Genomic DNA, 19,984 nt, shown 5'->3' on the forward strand with positions numbered 1-19,984 from the left:
TTCTGATTCTGTAAATTAATGTATATTTTTCTTGTGTATGACGCGTTGTGAGAATGAACGTGCATATATATTTACTTGTGTGCGCGAGCGTGACACGCATTGCAGACTGCAAGTTAACCGCAAGTTTACCTTGACTTTCTAATGCTTCTAGTGCCTTTTTTGCCGAGGTTCAAGGCATTGGCTACAGACAAACAGTGCCATTTCTCCCACTAGTTCAAGCCACCATACTGTATGTATGGAATGTGTGTGTGTATACAGGGGCGCCGTTGGCCGACAGGCAAGGCAGACAAGTGCTTGGACCAGAAGGGCGGCCCCAAAGAAGGTAGATTAAGAAGGTCCACAGCAACGACAACATGAAACACCCTTTAATTTACTGCAACGACACGCTCCAGGGACGGGGGGGACTTTACTGGCATTGATCCGAACCAGTGACCTTGTATAAAATTCACAAGTGGACCTTTAATAAAAAAGTTTGAGAACCCCTGGTCTAACTCATTAGTTTTTTGGACTGTGGGCTTAACACTGTTCATCTGTTTACTGCAACATTGACCTCTAATTCAGCCATCTGTGGTATTATTTTCGAATGGCACTGTAGCTGCATCCTCTGCTTAGCGCCACCCAGAACAATTGCCGTTTTTTGTTTAGGTCTGGCCATTGCATGATTACTATTGAGCTAGATAACTACAAACGTGAGTGGTTTTCACCAAAATTCATGATGAATTGGACAAATGTATTGGCAATGTACTGAATCAATTTAATATTGTCATATGTTTCTACATCCTCATCAAGTTGTAAGGTCTGTTTGAACACACCAGCAACCTCCTCGGTTCAGTGTCATTGAACAATCAGGACATTATTTTCAATTGTTGAACAGTTTTTATACTGGTTCACTGCTGGCCCATGTTTGTGGGTCTAAACATCGCTGACATGGTTGCGTTTCATCAATCACATCATTTGAATAATCAGTTGTGAGATCTTATTGACATTCAAAGGCCTTGAAGAGTCAAATGATTGATGGCTGGAACTCAAGGGCTTCAGTTTCACACTGCAATCGTTTACTGGGACACTTGAAGAGAGCCCTTGTTAATATCATTAGTGACAACTGTACAGTATACAGCTCTTTCTACTTGAATGATCATGGTTTATTGATATGATCCTGTTTTTTAAGCAGTGGTTGGCGTCCATCTTTTTATCTGCACACACAAACACACAAACTGATTATTCAAATTATGCGATTGATGAAACGCAACCATGTCAGCGATGTTTAGACCCACAAACATGGGCCAGCAGTGAACCAGTATAAAAACTGTTCAACAATTGAAAATAATGTCCTGATTGTTCAATGACCCAACAACACATCGTTGTGTGTGAGTGGTGTGTGTGTGTGTGTGTGTGTGTGTGTGTGTGTGTGTGTGTGTGTGTGTGTGTGTGTGTGTGTGTGTGTGTGTGTGTGTGTGTGTGTGTGTGTGTGTGTGTGTGTGTGTGTGTGTGTGTGTGTGTGTGTGTGTGTGTGTGTGTGTGTGTGTGTGTGTTTGTGTGTGTCAGAGAGCGTAATGTAGAAAGAGTAGTGTAGAGAGGTGGAGGGGATAAGGCTTTGCAGGAGGTTAAGTGAATTCCATCAGTGTGTTCTGTCTGAAGCAGAATCAGTGTCCAGTGAAGTATGAATGCACCCACCCACCCACCCACACACACCCACACACACACACACACACACACACACACACACACACACACACACACACACACACACACACACACACACACACACACACACACACACACACACACACACACACACACACACACACACACACACACACACACACACAAACACTCTCTCTTCGGCCTCTGCATCCCATCATGCCCTGTGGTGGTCTATCTTTGGCCGTGCTGCTTTTATCTCGGCGCCTTGGAGTTTTTGATCTTATCTTCCTCTTGCGGAGATAGTTTGATGAGCAGCGGTGCTATTAAGCCTCTTCCTGTTACTGTCTGAGTCTTTTTTTTATAGCTCTCAGAATTGGATGCACCATCTCCTATCAGGTGATGTCACTTTTGATTCCGTGCCAACAACTCTCTTATCTTATTACTTAACACAACGGAAAGCGTGCCGTCTGCAAATTCAGGCATTATATTTCCACTCATCCAATGAGGAGGCAAGTGGGCTCTTAAATGCAATTACACAAATGAGATGACCACCTACATTTGTGGCAGTTGAACGGCAGCAGCACGTTTAGCCAAGGGCGAGCAGGCGTTGGCACGCTTGGTCCAAATGTGCTTTCTGTGAGAATGTCCCACAACAATGAGCAAGTGAGGTTGATAAAGTGCTGGCTCGTCCACCTTCAAATTCTTTCTTTGCAATGGGGTGGTTTTGATTAGTAGGTCGAGTAAGAATGGAAGCAGTGGTGTAAAATCTCAGCACTACGGACAGCTCCACCATAATACTGTTTGTGATGAAGGGGGGCTGTTTTTTTCCATTCTGTCATTTTAGTTTTTCAGTCTGAATGACCAATTGGTATTATTTATCATTTGTCATATTTCATTATGCCTGTAAGCTTGCTGCAAGCCCTGTAATCAGTATTGGAGCTGAATTCACGTATTTTTTATGTAGTCCTGACAAGCAATCACTTAGATTACAGCTATGGCTTTCCCTTTCTGGAGGGGAATTTGGGGCTGACTATTTGGCAATGTGAGACTGCAGTTTGCATCCATTCTCCAAAACAGAAGTCAACGGTAGTGTCTTTTAACCATGACCAAACGATTTTCTGTAACCTTTTCAAAGTAGCTATAGTCGCCTTATCATAACAAGACCATAACAACAGAGTTGGCAGGTCATAAACTGGTATGCATTATTATTGATCAATTTCTTTCTGGTGATGGTATTTGATCGGCAGGTTTTGTGAGGATGGAGGAGCAAAAGACTTTGAGAGGAGTTAGATGTCTCCAGGGTTAAGCGATGATGCAGACAAAGTTACTTAAAATGAATGTGAATACAAGAAATCCATTGTACTCTTTCCAACATGTTTTAAGGCTGGGCTTTAAAAGAAAAATCAATGTCACTGTTGCATCAGGAGAATGAGGAAACTCTTGCGTAAGAGCTATATATGTCACATAAAGGAAATGATCAAAGACATTTATTTTGCCTTGCACACATCAGTGCCTTGACATGTGGATAGGCCAGGCCTCACCAATCTCCCTGTGCTACAGTGACTTTCTTTCATACCATTTTCCACACATGTAAGTTCTTTTTTTTTCTATTGTAAGGCTCCTGTCACAATCAGCCCCTTTGCTAGCTTTGGGTCAAATCCTTCCAGCAACATTTTAATGGTGTCTCCTCTTCCGTCATGCTCAGTAGAGATATTTATAGGGAACTTTAGTGGATTGCACAATCAGAACCACACAATCTGCTCTCTCTGAAGGTAGGTGGGTCCAATAAAGATTACCCCCTGAGTTAGAATTGCTTTACAGGCCAGTAAACACTGTGTGTATTCATTGCAGCGTGGCATGTTGACATTTAAGAGACATCTGAGTTGCATTTTTTTATATTAAGTGGTGGGCGTCCTTCATGGTGATGAATGTTAGCTTTTACAGCCTCAGATAGCTGTGTTCAAGCAAACCACCCATTACAGATATGGTTGATGATGGAATCACAACACTAGGAAGTTCTGTATTTGTTGATTGATAAATATGATACATTACACAGGATATCTATATAGCATGTGATTTTAAACATACTGTAAAACAGCTAAGCCCAGCCGATGTACTGTGTGTGGGTCACTGGGTGTATGTCTTATGGGTGACAGATGAAAAGAAGATGTGAAAGCACTGCGCTGTGCTTGCTTGGCCCCCTGGGAAACTGATTGCTTGCCTCTGTGTTATCAGCCCACTTACTGGAGCTACTGTCTGACTCACTGTGTTTGTGGGACTCCTTTTCCTTATCTTAAACTTAAAAGCTTGTCTTATACCTATTGGGTAAATACAACAAAAACACCAACACACCTCATTCAAACTGGACAGAAACAAGATAAGACTAACTGAAACCCTCTGATGTCTTCGCTTTTCCAACAATCCCCAACTCTATGTTCCATGAAATAGACACTTTATTCACTCTCTTGCGTTCTTTGGAGGCTAACTGCTTAATTAGCTTAATAAAAAGACAAAATTGTTGCAAAAAGAAAAAGACATTCGGCAATGTACTTAGCTATGTGTTAGGTTCCTTTAGCTTTAAACCTATTGACCAAATAAGCCAATAAAGTGCAGCCAATGAAGAGTAATAAGTCAGCAGTCAATGAAAACATAGAAAACAGTCAGTAAATATTTATTTCAAAACATGTGTCATGGCAACCGCAAGAGGTCCTTGGGCATACTCTCATTAATGAGCACACATACACACTGACCACACACAGACACAGAGACACACACATGACCAAATGACCCGCCTTCGTTTGACCACTTATATAAACAACATAATTGAATCAAAAACAATTCCTGGATCTGTTTTGCATGAAGAAACATATGTTATTGCATGTTCTGTGAATATATCTTAGTTTTCCCCTTTCTCCACAATTCATATTTTTTTTTAATAAGGCTTAGCAAACAAAGTTACACTATGCTGAACAATTGGGTGTAGTATTTGAACATTGTAGTCCGGGCTTAACGAAACACATCATGTCAAACTAGGGAGCTTTAAAGTGGTCACTTTTATGAGCTAGATGTTTTCTTTGCTTCCAGTCTTTATGCTAATTGTTAGCTAACTACGCCATGACTCCAATTAGCCTCTTGTAGTGCACTAACATTCTGCAATTGTAGTGGAAGAACCTTAAGTTAAATGGTTGGTGGAATTAGTTGAAAACATAATTTTTTTTATAGCTCCTTAAAATCAGAAGCTTTTTAAAAATGTGAGGTTTATACCAGCATTGTTAGGATAACGATCTTAGCAAATGTAAGGTCCTTACCTCCCTGAATTTACCAAACATCTATAACTGTGGGATTATCGACAGCCAAACTAGCAGCAATCAGAAGTGGCTGATTAGTCTGAGGGCTGTGTCAGAGTCAGTTACTCTGGCAAATTGGTTTGTCTTTGGGTGCCCTGCCATTGGTACGGGAACCCCTCCCCTGAGACTTAACCTCTGACACTGACACACATGTGGGCGTCTGGCTATCCTATCAGACGTCTCATTTTCGGATCAAAGGTCAAATTGCTGAGATTAAAAAAGAAAGGTGCATATAGTAGAAAAGTGGGGAAAACATATGAGATATGGCATATGGCAGAGTTGCTCTATACATCCATTAAAAAATAAATCCTCCTTTTGCAGAATATCTCTCCCAAAGCTACAATCAACAACTTCTTGGTCTTGCCAGGATATCAGGTGATAAATAGACACCAGATCTTTTCAATTAAATGCTGTTATTTAAGGTGAACAGACCCCGTCCTCTAGTTAAAAAATCAATTGTAAACTCTTTCCTGCTATGCAGTATTATACTTGAAGTGTCTTGGAACATGTCATTTCAATTTTGCTTGAGTATAAACCCAAACATATGGCAATACGGTTGTAATTTATTATTATTTTCTGTAAGGCCTAAATAATCTGTACATTTCTTTTTTTTAATGTATGACTTAATTTGCCATTTAATGTCATAAGATGTGTGAAAAAACGTTTCCACAGCACCTAAGATTATCTTCTTATCGCTAACAAGTTTACAACATTATATATTACAGAAAAGCAGCAATTGCTCATTTAGGAAAAACTAGAAACAGCCATGTTTGGCAGTTTTGTAACTTCAAGAAGAATTTGTCAAATAAAAAATGACCAGATGTTGCTATAATAAGTCAGGGAAATTGCAAAATATATTACAATTCATGCTAATGTTTTTATGCATGATGACCGATTGAGCCCAAATGCAGCACACACAACAATGAGACAGGGAGCTGTTGTAAAATAAAGAGTGTATTGAAAAAAAGGAGTCTCTTGGTCAGAAGTGAGCAGGTACTTGGGTTGAGAGCCAGAAGGTTTGAGCAGAGCAAGCCAGGCAAGGTGAGTGCAGAGGGAAATCTTTGATCCAGAGAGTTATCCAGTATGGTACGGAGGCAGTAAGGCTGCAGGCAGGCACAGAACACAGGGGTTAACAAACTTGGGTTTACAACGAGAGGGCAACAACTAACAATGTAGCAGAGTCTACAGAGTTGAAGACAGGTATTTAAAGCCCAGCTGAGTGAGATGAACAGCAGCTTGCAGCAGGAATTGGTTGAGAAAAAGCAGACAGAATGACAGATGGTAGTGAATGCCAAACCAAATGTCTTGATAATAGATGTAATACAATATTTTTGAGATATTTCAATCTGGACAAAAGTAGTGGACAAGTAAACTAGCATCTGTATGCCTATAGCTACATTACCCATGGGAACAAATGAGCAAATAGACTGAGCATGTACTGTTATGTTACCATGGATATGTTCTATGCTGCTTATTTGTGGTTGACTTCCTGTTTGTACTGTCAGAGAATAATTCTTCCTTACTCCTAAGATATTTAACATTTCTGCTTGTTGACGTGTATGACCAACCCTGACTCTGTTATCTCCCGTAAGGAATGTGCTAATGCAGTCATATGTTGATATTTCTCAGTCTATATATTTCTCAGTCTATGACCGGTCAACTCTCGGTCACAGAGTCCAAGAGTTAGACAAGTGATTGAGTGTCTCCAGATGTTGGAGCTATCTCCAATGTTCCCAGAACTCTCTGTAAACTAGTTAAAAGGTCTATCGAGAGAGAGGCTGGGCAGAATTGATGTGGCAACCCACCCGCGCAGTCAGAACCTCTGGCTGCTGTGACTTGTGATGTGAAATTCTCCGGCCGATACTTGTAATAAAACACCAGTGTTTGACATCAAAGCTCCAACTCTCCTCGTGTCTCTCTGAGTCCTGACTCTCCATTGCTGCAGAAGTTTCCCTTACATGTACAATAGGGATTGGTATGGGGACTAGCATGCACAGCAGGTGAGTTACCAAGCAGACTTCATAAAGTATGTGCTACTCGACATCAGCAGCGTATTAGTCTGTTGCTTAGCTATCTATTAGCATACTCATTAAAATCATGCTAGCATTTGACGTCTGGACTTGATGGATGGGCAACAAAGTAAATGAAATCACCAACTGACAGTGTTCTTAAAAAATAGTAAGCTGTGACTGAGTAAGAGGTGCAAAGGTTTGGTTGGCAGATCACCATAAACTGTGACTGTAACATAATCTTAGATGAGTTTAACTTGTTTTGTAACCGAAAGTTAATGCAGTAAAATGCTGTTTTTATTGATTAATTAATAGCTGTTAAATATTTAATATAATCTTAAAAGTACATATTTCTCTGTCAATTGTAAGACTGATATGTACTATACATTAAAGGTTTGTAAGAATGGATCCAACACACACGAACGCGCGCATGACCAATGAGGCCACGAGATAAATTTGTGCACAGATGGAAGGCTGACAGGCAGGTAGGCCATCCAATTATTTTAGCGGCTAAAGTGCTAAGTGGTTTTTTACAGCGCCACAGCTTCCACAGATGACATTTTTTTATGTATTTATTGTCAAAGCATTTAATGTATCCATTGCTATCGGGATGTTAAGAGCATTCAATGGAATATAACAAAAAGTGTATCTGAAGTGAATTACCTACCGCACCTTTAAGTTTAATGGTTTTACAACCATGACAATCAGCCGCTACACCTGGCTTAATCTTCGCTAAGGGATCCAGATTAATCAAAGGGTACAACCTGATAAATGGTATCTCATGGTAGTTGAAACAATTCATACGGGAAAAAACCCCACAAACATCCAACAGTACAGACTACAGCTACAGCAATTTTAATGTTATGAACCTACATTCGAGACATATGTTACGTATTGCACCTTTAAGGCTGAAAAAAGTGAAACCATAATAATGATTCAGTGTACAAATTGCTAAATCTGTGGCTATCACCTATTATAAGTGAGTATTTTGGTCTGAAATTACCTAGATGAAATCAGTAATTGGCTTTTTGTGTCACAATGATTATCATTTGACGACAAAGGCCTGAGGAAAATAAAATAAAAATACGTCTTTTAAGAGTTCCAATAAAAGCAATTATGCTGATTTGTTTGTTATGTATTTCTCTGTTGAGCTCCTGTGCTTTAGTGTGGTTATGGAGAAACAAAACAAAGTGTAGACAGGGTAATGGGGTCATTTTTAGAATAGATTCTCTGAAACACAATGAGAGGTTCTGTTGTTTGGCTGTGAACAACGTTGTCTGTTTATTAATTCCCAGCCAAGATCAGTTGGAGAGTATTCTCATCTTTCTCTGCTCATTTCTTCCAACTCCTCTTCACTTCACACTTCAGATCTTAGTCAAACTATAAGGATGCTCACAAGCCGTGTCATATTTTGTGTGAAAGAATGTGGTATTCATAGTGCACATCCCTAAGGGTTCTGATGGGGATGTCATCTAGATAAGTGTCCCCATTAACTTCCTCCTTTTATTCAACTAGGACATGGGTGTACGGAGGGAACAGCATGGGTGCTATTGTGGAGAAGTATATGGGCGGAGGTGGGAGTGTTTTATGGTGCCTTAGCTGAGCCAAATTCAGCAAGCAAAAGTGGATGAGTCAGAGCTAATCCACCTTAGAGCAGGAAGACTAAGGAGAAGCCTGTAACGAGTGTTTAAGCTCAAAAAGAAATGAAGGGCAAGATCATTTCAAATACTTGGTGGACTTTTTGCAAAAAAAAAACACCTTGATTTGCTCATAAATGTGGATTTGATTTGATTTCTTAACATCATTCGAATGTGTAATCCTTTCCTTAATCAGCAAAGCGATAACGAGTTACAAAGCAAGATTTCTCCAGGAGGAACCAGATTTCTTGACCCTACGGTTTATTCTTTAATGGGGTTGTGTCAGGGGTTCCTGTGCAACAAAGATTTAAGGGAGGATATCTCTTGAATTGCAGTGAAATAAGCTGGAACTTTGTGAAAGAAGTGTTTCAGTTGAAATCAATCTGAAGAGGACATCGGGAAAAAAAGCCTTGTCATCACCATGGAAGTACTGGGAGTGAAATTCAGCCTTTTAAAATGTGTTTTGGCATTCTTTTTAGCACATATGTCTAGTCCTTGATGTGATCCTTATTTTCCAGTTTGGCCTCTAGTGAAATTGAGGTTGAAACACCTGCACTAGTAGGTGTTGAGCCCTAGAAGTACGACAGCAGAAAAAAAAAGTGAAAGAGTTGAATACCTTTCACCAGTTGAAAAGAAAGCCTGTGTTGATAAAAGCAGGCTGACAGTAGTCCATAGAGGGAGACCCAGAGGCCCATGGCAACCTCCATATGTCTTTCTTATTATTCCTTCATACAGTGGTTCTTGTCAAAACACTCCAAACAAATCGTCATCAAAGCTGACAGGACGAGGCCAGTGACTTAGTATGGAGCCTCAGAGAGAAGAGGTCAGTGGTGAAATACCACTATGACCTTTTTTGGAAAGCTACCCCATTAAATACTATCTGGTGATGAATTACACTACCTTGACTCACCTCTTTCCGCGGAGTCATTAATGTATAATATGATGTAATTTCTCTGCACAGGACAAATAGATACAACAACTGTCTGGGGACTTCCATAAGCAGCTTCTCAAATGGCAGCAGCACTCCTGAAAACTACGCTCCAGTGGTTTTCTGCACTTCAAGAGGCCATGCGCGGCTGTGAAGTGCCCTTACCGTGCACATGATTCACTGTATCCTGGCTAACTGCTTGCTCAGACTACTTGCAGTGTAGGAGGCACTTCCAGATGCAATTTGCCAATTGCTACTGAAACAAATGTGGCCCACATCTTTTTCAGCCCCTGGTGCCAGGTACTTGTATTCTAATCCAAATGAGCTCATTTACTCTCATGACACACTATGAGAAATTGCAGCATAAGCAAACTTGTTGCAGAATAGACCTGAATGCAACAGTGTCCATGACAGTCTGAGGTTCCACTCAGCAAGAATCTACTCCTTTTCTTTACTCTGCTGAATCGTACATTTGCATGCCTTCAAGGCCCTCTTCCACTGCAAATGGCACTTTGATAAAGTGGTGCCAAGAGCGAAGGCAGCCTTCAAAAATCATAGTATTCTCCAAAGTTGTTCAGGAAGAGAGGGGTGGAAGACGGAAAATGGATGGACTCTGATGTGGAAAGCACTGTAATAGTTGCGGGGATGTCCATTCAAAGCATCAGTCCTCGAAAATTACAAAAGACACATCATATTTTACTGGCCCCTCTTGATATCTAGCATCCTTTGAAGACAATTACATTGTAGAAAAACAAGATGGCAGATGGAGCTAGAAAAAACTGCTTCATCACGTTTATGCATCTGATCCTGGTGACTCATGAGCACATCCCAATAGAGGTTTTGCAGGTACAGTACATTCCCTTTGGGGGACACTGGGGGGGCTGGGCTAAAACATCCTTGAGGGTCTAAATATCTGAATGTCTCAGAATCCCCCAGGAGGAAATGGAGAATGTGGCTACAAAGAAGGATGTCTACCTCTTAGCAGTAGCAGGTTGCTCCGTATACGGACCGCGAGACCATTTGGTACGGCCCTCGAGGTAATTGATAATCACACTCAAAAAATAAAAAAAAATAAAGAAAACTAGACAGCTGTAGTGGAGAGATAGGAGTCGGAGGCGGTGCATCGAAGCAAAAGGGAACTTTATTTAGGAGCAGAAAAGGACATGTTGTCCGGTTGCAGTCTGGGAAGAGAAGAGAGAGAAGCCATGAGGGCACACAATATAGTTACACAACACGAGCCTAACGTGTCAGGGGTGTAGTGCTGACGGAGAGCACCAGAACGCCGCTCCGGCACTTCAGAAATTGCAGAACCATAAGGAGTCGTACTCATGTTTTTGCGTGGCTGTGTGTTTAGTTGAAAGCCCAGTGACGATCTGCTCATCTGTCATACCGATCATACAGTCAATAACTTTGTTGTTATTAGCATCTGGTTAGCTAGCTATGCTAATGATTATAATAAGCTTTTACAGCCAGTGAGGTAAAGGCACATCTTTATATGATCATTATAGTTATACAACATTAAGAGAATAAAGGAAAAACAGGTATAGAATACTATATGACAGTACAAAAAAGTTGTTATTAATAAACAAGAATACAGTTTAAAAGGGGAGTGATTTGTACAATATCCATAAAGAAAAAGAAAATCTGCTTAAAGTTCTGTTTCATATTTGAGAGTTGTATCCATAGATCTCCCCATGTTGCTCTCAAAGTGCACCAGATTGATGCTTTTAACTTCAACATTTAAAAACAAATCTTCCCGGGGGAGCATGACCCCGACCCCCCTAGAGGAGGTTAGGTCCCCCCCCACTCAAATGTGTTTACATGGATGGGAAACTAAATACATTTGCACACATCTTGTGTCCATATCTTTCTGTTTTGGTGGTCATGCCACACCGTGCACGTGAATGCATGCGCGAGTCATGGTAAAATATCTGGATTAAGAGGTTGCTTTTTCTTTGCACAGCATGAAAGAAAGGCAAAATGAATGGGCTGTGATTTCAGTATTTTTAAACAGATGTCAATAATTTGTAAGGCCCTCGGAGGATGTTGAAAAAATTGAAATGGTCCTTGAGAGGAAAAAAGGTTCCCCACCCCTGCTTTAGATACTCTTGAGTTCATTTTGAATATTTCATTGGTGGAAAGCAGTTCCACACAGCATGGTCGGTGTCCAAACAATAAGACTTTTCTGTACACACTGCCGTTTGTTTGCCCTTTCATGAGTTGTGAGCAGTGTGGTTAACACCTCAGTAACTGTTGAGGCCGGGAGAAGTTCAGCAGTCCTCTTTTAGATTTCCACTATTGACAGAGATTCACGCTTCTTCTGTGAACTCTTCCAAGTGTTCACTTTCTGGAGGCATTATCAGCTGAGGAGCTTTCGCACTGACAGATTGAGTGTGAAAATCGGTTAGTCTTACTTCCTGACTGTAAAAGTCAGACCACCATAGGGCCGGAAATGTCATTAAAGGATGGCGCAAGCATCATAGTAGTTAGCTACTCAGAAAAGCATTATGAAATGTTTTTGAAAACAACTTTCTCACCTATTTCTGTTTGTGGTACGACACTGGAAAACAAACAATATCGTTCTACATTCCATACAGCAGCCAATAAAGCCAGGTTTGACACAATCAGGAAAGAGAAAATGGCCATAAAGCTTTTGTTCGGGATACACCTGAGACTCTCTGAGCTTAATCATCCGTTACCTTCACACGGCTGTAAAAAAGTATGAAAAATAAATAGGTTTTGCCTGATCTGTAAAAAACAGCTGCAGTAAAGCAGAATCGTCATTTATAAAGGAAGCCAGAAATAGGTCATTCATTGATGATGTGTCCATGTGGGAAACAGATGTGTTTATTTGTTGGCTTCCTTGATCATAGTTAACTATCTCCTCATTGCATGGCTTTGTCACAAATCTATTTCTAAACTATTAACTAATCTAAACCATTGGATCGCACTTGTTGAAAACTCGATCCATCAGGTGGTTTTTACGCCCTTGCTTTTAACCACTGCAAATCAGCTTTACTGCTAATGGTGGCCCTCATTCAGCAATATTTTTTAACACTAGACATGGCAAGTACCTTTTGATACGATTGATCTAAAGATCTTATCTTCTCCTTTCCCCCTTCTCTTTCAACGGGAAAGATTGACACGCTTAGATCAAAATTTGGCACAAACACCCTGGCAGAGAAGTAAAATTGCCTCGTACTTCATCACTCTTGTCAGTTGAAAGGCTGCGTTGTAATGCATTGCAGATTTTCTCCTCCTAGTATATCTGTGGCAGTGCAGCAGGGGTGACAGAAAGTTCTGACACAATATCTGCACACAGATATAACTCTATCCACTGTGGTGTTTCGGGACTCTGGGATTTTTTCCAGACTGACCTCACAATTGCTAATTGGGGCTTGAACATCTGTATGTGAGCCAACCACTGATGAGTCTCGTCAAGTTTAACAGTCTCGCCAACCGGCTGTCCAGACCTGACTCAGACTGACAGCATCTGTCTGGTTAGCATTCATCTCCCTGCAGAAATAAGACTGTGAACATGTCAAGACACAGCCAGCTACTGTATGATGAAGGTCCCCTGACTCGATTTTGACATGCCAACCCACCGCTAAGAGTATCAGCTTAGATTTTGACAGCAGATGCCTCATGACATGCATGCACAGTGAGGAAACGCCTCTTGAAGGATCCACTTCTGTCTGTCATGACACAAGGAATATCTTCACCATCTCACATGATGAAGATCTATGTGGATTTATGAGGTATTTATTACCTATTTCCTCATTTGCTTTTTAAATACCCCCCTTTGTATATGTTGGTATTCTGTCTCATAATGCATCCCCTGACACGCTCGATCTTTCTTCCCCGAAACGTCTGTTGTAGGTGCAACCTTGACATATTAGGACATTAAATCTGCTTCAGCACCTGTCGCAGCCTAAAGTGCTTCCACATTTCTGTTTTCTCAAGCGCATCAAGGAAAATACAATTTCACCCCCCTTGTCTGTCTCTGTCACATCCACTCTTGCAGACCCTTCCATGTCCACCTTTCCCTCCCCTTTGCTGTCTCTTGTTATTCCAATCCTATTTTATACCCCAGTGTTTAAGGGATTTATGTCCTTGCATTGTTATTATTTCATTTGTATGGCCTCAACCAAATGGCTTGTGTCTGATGCAACTTGTTTATGCCTTTTGTGTATCTCAATCAAATGTTTCTCCATCCATGTCATGATTTTGAACTGAATGGCATCGACACACCCTAATAAAAAGTACCATATTCTACACAAAATGAAGGCTTATAACAATAGTGAAGGTTTGTTTGTATGTGTGGATTGAGTGCTTCAGTCTCTTTTTCATCCGACCATTTTCCCTGTGCTCTGCCATCTCCCCGTTCCTCTGCTCCTCACTCTGTTACAAACTAATTATTCTTTATTAAACTGCAATAGCTCCCAACCAGTCCATTAATTCAAAAGTCTGGATGTAGTGCAAAATGAGCTCTCCTATTAACTCAACATCATTATTCACGCCATATAAGGCTCCGGGGCTGATGACTTTCCCCGGCGATCCCTGTCCTACCCCCAAGTTAGCCTTTATTAGTGTTGGCATGTCCTTCCTGACTTCTCCCATGGTTCTTTGCAACTTTTCCAAGTTGCCCGCTATATGTTAATGACACAAATTATCATGTGTCATAGACCTTGCTTTTGAGTTAAGTCACTTTAACATCTACATCCAAGAAAAGCTGAATCTATTACATTTATCTGGTTGATGAGTTTCAAAAATAAAATAATATACGCTGAAACATCTAAAGACCAATGGGTACATTTCAACATTTCCCTAAATGTGCCCCAAACCTTTGTTCTTTAACACCAGATGGCTGTAGAGGAGCAGTCTCCATGGAAACTCCATTGCTAGTGAAGTTTAATGAGGACAGAAAGATAGGGGACGTAGTGTGACGAGTCAGTCAGCGTCCAGATGCCGAGATCTGTTTCAGTGCACAAGGCCCGCCCCTTACCTGCTACACTCTGCTAATGAAGGACTATGAATACATAATAAGCAAGAAGGCTTTGGGAACCACTGTGATAAACACAGATTAACACAGGGTTGTTTTAAACAATGTCATGTGTAGCAATATAGTTGACCAAGCTATGTTGTTCATTGGCCAATACATGGTTGTGAAGTATTGATATTATTTTACATTCTCCCCATCAGAATGTGTGTTTGTCAATTGTACAACCTCATTTGCAGCTTGGTCACTTTAGCAAATCCACATATGTTTAATGAGGAAGAAGTTGCTCCTGGTGACACTATAAAAAGTAATGACCTACTCTGGAATCCCCCTTAGCTCTGCCTGCAGCTAAGGTCACTGAAAAGTTACAAAGAGAACATGGTAATATATTTCAGAGTGCTCTTAACAGAAAGCCTAAACATGTTCTGCATCTGACACCTCTTGTGTTATTTTACTTATAAGCTCCTCCTATACCTGCCAATTTTCAATATTGCATATTGTACAATATACTTAATATTTAGTTTGCTTTTAATGGAGTGTTTTGTATTTATATGTTCCTTTACTGTAATTGTGCACCAGCAATTTTGCCTTCCTATTAAAGAATTGCGAATGTACTTTAGTTTGCGCAGATGTAACTCGGTTCACAAAAGGTTAACTGCTGTGTAGCCAATTGTAAGACAGAGTTTTCAACACAGAAGTGTCCTAGCCAATCATAATGCAGGTCCCGCATCTCAGACGCGAGGTGACAGTGGAGAGAGACCCGCTGCTGAACGGTAAAAATGTCACTCCGATAAAACCGTAATATGTTACTCAATATAAAGGTTGTCAAATCAAACGGAAACACTTTGCACTTAGTTGAAAAGTTGTAGATATGTGTGTGTAAACCGGCAACTGATACTGAAGCACTCCTGAATTGAATCGCTGTATAATTTAATATATGTTGAGCAGGTGCTAGGCTAAGCTAGCTGGCTAAAGTGAATAAGGCTGGAGTTAACAACATTAGCATTAAACAGCGAACAGTGAAGTTAGCTAACTGTTGTAGTGCACAGCTATATCTGTTGACAACTTTACTTAAATATGAAAACATTACACGTAAAGTGTTCAATTGCTCAGTGTTTTATGTGGCTGTTAAGCTACTGAAGAGTTTTAATACTAAAGAAAATAAGTTGTTGGATATTTTTTTTTAATTACTGTGTATAGTGAATCTGATTAAAAAAACAAGACATAACATGGTGTCACTGTAGGCCTATAGTGTGTAGTTTGCTTTCATTTTAATACGTTTCATGCATTGTTATGTTGACCTGGTAGGCCAATTAATTTGACTTTAAAGGTTATTTAACAAATGTTTATTGTACATTTTATATGCAAGTCATCTTAAATCAATTAAAATTAACTTGTCTAAAACATACATTATCAGCATTCTTTTATTGCCTATTATATCTGAAATAATGCATTAAAACGATTCAAAAGTTAAAGATAAAAGCCACTCATACATTTGGCCATTGTAATCGTGTAAGCAAAATTTGATATTATGACATGGCCATTAGGACTGTCCATGTCCTCCAAGTAATCCTAGGTTATACATGGCACTCTGGCCACCAGATGAAAACAGTTGCCAACTCACCACAGAGAAATAGAACACACCCGCTGTGCCACTCCATTTTCTCCAGCTGTATCGAAGCACTCTGATTGCTGAATAGCTTGGCAGGGCTCTGCGTGTGTATCAGTCTCATTGTGTGTGTGTGTCTGTCAGTTGCTGATGTCCCACTGTGTGAAATAGTAAATCCTCTCATCCTTAACCAGGCTTACGTGCTTGCTCATCATTCTCTTTCATCAAGACCTCTTCTTCCAGGCTCCCCCCTGTTGAACCCTCAACCCGTGGCTAAATGCTGCAGCATCTCCTTTCCTGTGTGCTTTGGGTTGCTTCTTATATCACTCCTAAAACTTGTCAAACACTGCACTTTAAATAAAAGCCAATGCAAATACAGTAGATATTACATTGGAATTATTTAACCACTTTTTACTTACTGCCAAGTCAAATTCAGTTTCTTATTCATAATCAGTATTTGCTCCCATATTTTGCCTTGTTGTTTGCATTTTGTGGTAAAGGGAGAGGGTTTTCTGGATTAGTCTTTTCTCTGTATATACCTGACAAGAATTTGAGACATTAATTATGCATAAGGTTTCACCTCTCCTCCGCCTGGTCGAGCTGAAACCTGTGCCGTTTTTCATAAGCTGTCACAAACAATCATCTTCACTGTGCTTGGTGGGCTAGACTGAGCCGTACTGGGGAAAACAATCCAGCAGTTAGCTATCAATCTCAAACACACACAGCAGTGCGTACCTGCTCTTAAAGCTGCCAGATTTGAGGATTGCCTAGTACTTCATTGAAAACCTAAGGCTTTTTTTCTCCCTGTCGTGGTGGCAATGACAGGTCTTTTGGCCATTTGTCACTGGGCTCAGAACACGGACCACAAAGTGGTAATATGATATATTAACAGAGAGCTGGTGTAACGCCTTGAGGGCAGTTTGAAGAATAAGCAGGCTGCCCTGTTCCAGCATTTTGCAGATTTAATCTTCTTTCTGCCAAGATATGGGTGTTTTATGGAGTAGTTGTGGTTTTAATGTGCAGGATAAGAACAGTTTTGTGAAACAGAAACAATAAAAGTGTTGTACATATTGTACAGTCAATTCAGGTCATTTTCTTTAATTAATTACCATAACGCATTTGACTATTAATGTTGTATAACTCATGAGATCATAGAAAAAAATGACCACAACAATATTCTTAAAAGTTCCTTTCACTAACTGTTTTTTGTCTGTCTGCTTTTAGGTCTACTGACTATGGGACCACCTACAACAAACTCAACCTGATGCCAGGGACAACAATCGTGGTGACCAGTTTCTACATCTGCCCAACCAACAAAAAAAAGGTAGGAGAATGCATATCTTATTAACCAGTTAAGCCCCATGCCCCCGGTACATCTTGCAAGAAGCAGCGTCTGAGGGCTTCTTAACATTTAATAAACTATGAACTCATGGTAAAATAACCTTATTACTTATCAGATCTAAACAAACAATATATCGATTAGCAAGCTGAGATTCCACAGATTCCAGACATATAAGTATCATCACTGAGCGATCAGAACTCGCGGCGAAACGACAACAAACAACAACAAAGAAATTAGCTTTAGGGAGCCAAAACGGCTAAAAACGTCTTACTGTTGTTGTTTCTGATCAAAAGTTGTGTTCAATGGCATTAAAACGATAACAACGCTGCTGAAGGTTAATCCAATGTGTCTGTCACTTTGAAATGATTACTGATAATCCATCTACATATTTATGTCAATAACGGAGATTTCATATTAGCTGCTATGATAGCTACGAGAGTGTATGACAGCTTCCGGTTTTGGGCATTCTGGCTACGCATCACTCATTCACCAATGGGTAATGTTTAGATGGATTTTAGGAACGTCTCCTCGATTCTATTGGCTCTAACGGTTAAAAAGAGGTATCAATCATCAAAATTGACCGAGGGGGGCCAGACATATGGAAAATGCAGCCAAATGACCCCAGAAGTGTTTTTTTCCCCCTAAATCTCTCTAAAAAGGTCAAATGTCACTTAGTTTTGCATCAATCTTGATACAGGGTATTTATTATATGTTATAGTTTGGATTCCTACAGCTTTTAATCTACTATCCCATCATTCAAGGGTGGTTCTCACTATAAGTAACTTTTTTTTTTGGATGGACGCTGTAATTTACATTTTTTTTACTATGTTCAATCTGAATTTACTTGAAAATAAAAAAATCTATATTGATTCTGACTTTTCTACATCCAACTCACAGGTTTGTCCTTGCTTTGAGAAAAAAGATTATTAATTTACACCTTTTAGAAGGGAATATATAGTAATTTGTTCTGGGAATGTCATTTTCTTAACTGGTTAAAAATGTTTGTGTTGTCCATGACCTCGCTTATTTGCTCCTCTTGAACTGGCAATTTAAGTTAAAACACAAAAACCTTTGTTAACAATGTGAGCTAGTGGCCTGAATGGCAGGGTAGGTGGGAATTGTAAGATGTGTCATTTAATGAAATTACACAATAAGACTTAGGGAAACTTCTTTTTTTGCGTAACTTCTGGTAAAGCTATGCTTGTAAACTATCAAAACACCTATTGGCCATATGCACAACTCATAGTAAAGTTATAGTTATTGAACCCGCTGGCAGTTTTTGCACACCAGTTAATAAAACAAATAAAAGCAGCATCAGAAAAGCTGAAGAAGGTACAGCATGTGACTTAAACTGACTGCACTCTTGGAGGCCTGTCAGATATTCTTTATGGCAGGTGTTACCGTCGGGGTACAGGGTTCTTCCAATCGATAAGAAGATGGAGGGAGATTCTATGTAGTCTCTATTCTCACATTCTGTTTCAGGCACCACTCCAAAAAGTCTACCAGATTTGCAATGTCATCGTCTTCACACATATACACACACTAATAGCAAGAGAGAGACAGCATGAGGGCATTTAATTACGTGGGGCTGGAGTAATTTTCCTTGGGGACCAAAAAAAAATGAGATAGGTGAAGAGAGTCACAGGTGCTGTGTGTGTGTGTTGCGATAGTAGGATGTCTGGTTATATGAGCTGGGGATCAAGCTGCAGCTCAAACACACCTCCAGGCCTGGCAGGAGGCTGATGGAGGCTCAGGTTTGGTGCTTCTGGTTGCAAACAGTTTATAGGGGTGTGTGTGTGACAGTGGATGTAGGCTGTGTCTGTTCAGCAGAGGTGATCGTTATACACTTTTATTTAAATATCAGCATGCTGCCATGTGTTTACTTCCTTTTTCTCAGCATCTGAATTATAACTGATCAAGGCAATTAGCTTCCCCTGCGCGGTTACAAACAAAAACACAGGTGAGCACAGTTTGATCAATACTGCTAGGAACATCTGAAAACGGAAAACAGCAGGGTCTTTAAGCTCTGCGAGGGGATTACACACATTGTGAAGGGATCACACGGAAAAGGTGTGAGGGGCCTCAGGTAATCAATAGGACTTGAGGCAATTAGATAGAGGCGAGTCTTCAGACGGAGACAATGTCACCCTCCCTTTCCCTCCCTCCATCGCTTCCTTGAGAGCTCCATTAAAGGTTTGCTCAAGACCCATCGCAGGAGACGGCTCCCAGGGACCCTTGACACATTTGAACGGTATTGGAGTCGTAAATAAACTTTGAGACTGGAAGCTCGGCACGCTCTCCCTCTGCAATTTTCTTTAACACTTGTGTCTGGAGGGCTTTCAACCGAGCAAGTGTTTGCACAAGTCTGTGTCCTTGTTGTTGAGTGCTCTCTCTCTCTCTCTCTCTCTCTCTCTCTCTCTCTCTCTCTCTCTCTCTCTCTCTCTCTCTCTCTCTCTCTCTCTCTCTCTC

At 40.4% G+C, this 19,984-nt stretch overlaps 1 protein-coding gene across 18 annotated transcripts in view; it reads left to right on the forward strand.

The window, feature by feature from the left end:
- sorcs2 (sortilin-related VPS10 domain containing receptor 2) overlaps nucleotides 1-19,984 on the forward strand; it is a 237,142-nt gene that overhangs the window by 87,600 nt on the left and 129,558 nt on the right. For 16 of the 18 annotated variants that reach the window (XM_079671571.1, XM_079671560.1, XM_079671573.1 and 13 more), the window contains exon 3: nucleotides 17,398-17,497. In XM_079671571.1, the coding sequence (XP_079527697.1) occupies nucleotides 17,398-17,497 (100 nt within the window). Of the gene's footprint in view, nucleotides 1-15,185; nucleotides 15,338-17,397; nucleotides 17,498-19,984 lie in introns of those variants that run through there. The other 2 variants (XM_079671566.1, XM_079671567.1) reach the window with 2 other exon arrangements.

This window comes from Notothenia rossii (genome assembly GCF_949606895.1).
Source record: "Notothenia rossii genome assembly, chromosome: 3".
Classification (NCBI taxonomy): Eukaryota; Metazoa; Chordata; class Actinopteri; order Perciformes; family Nototheniidae; genus Notothenia; species Notothenia rossii.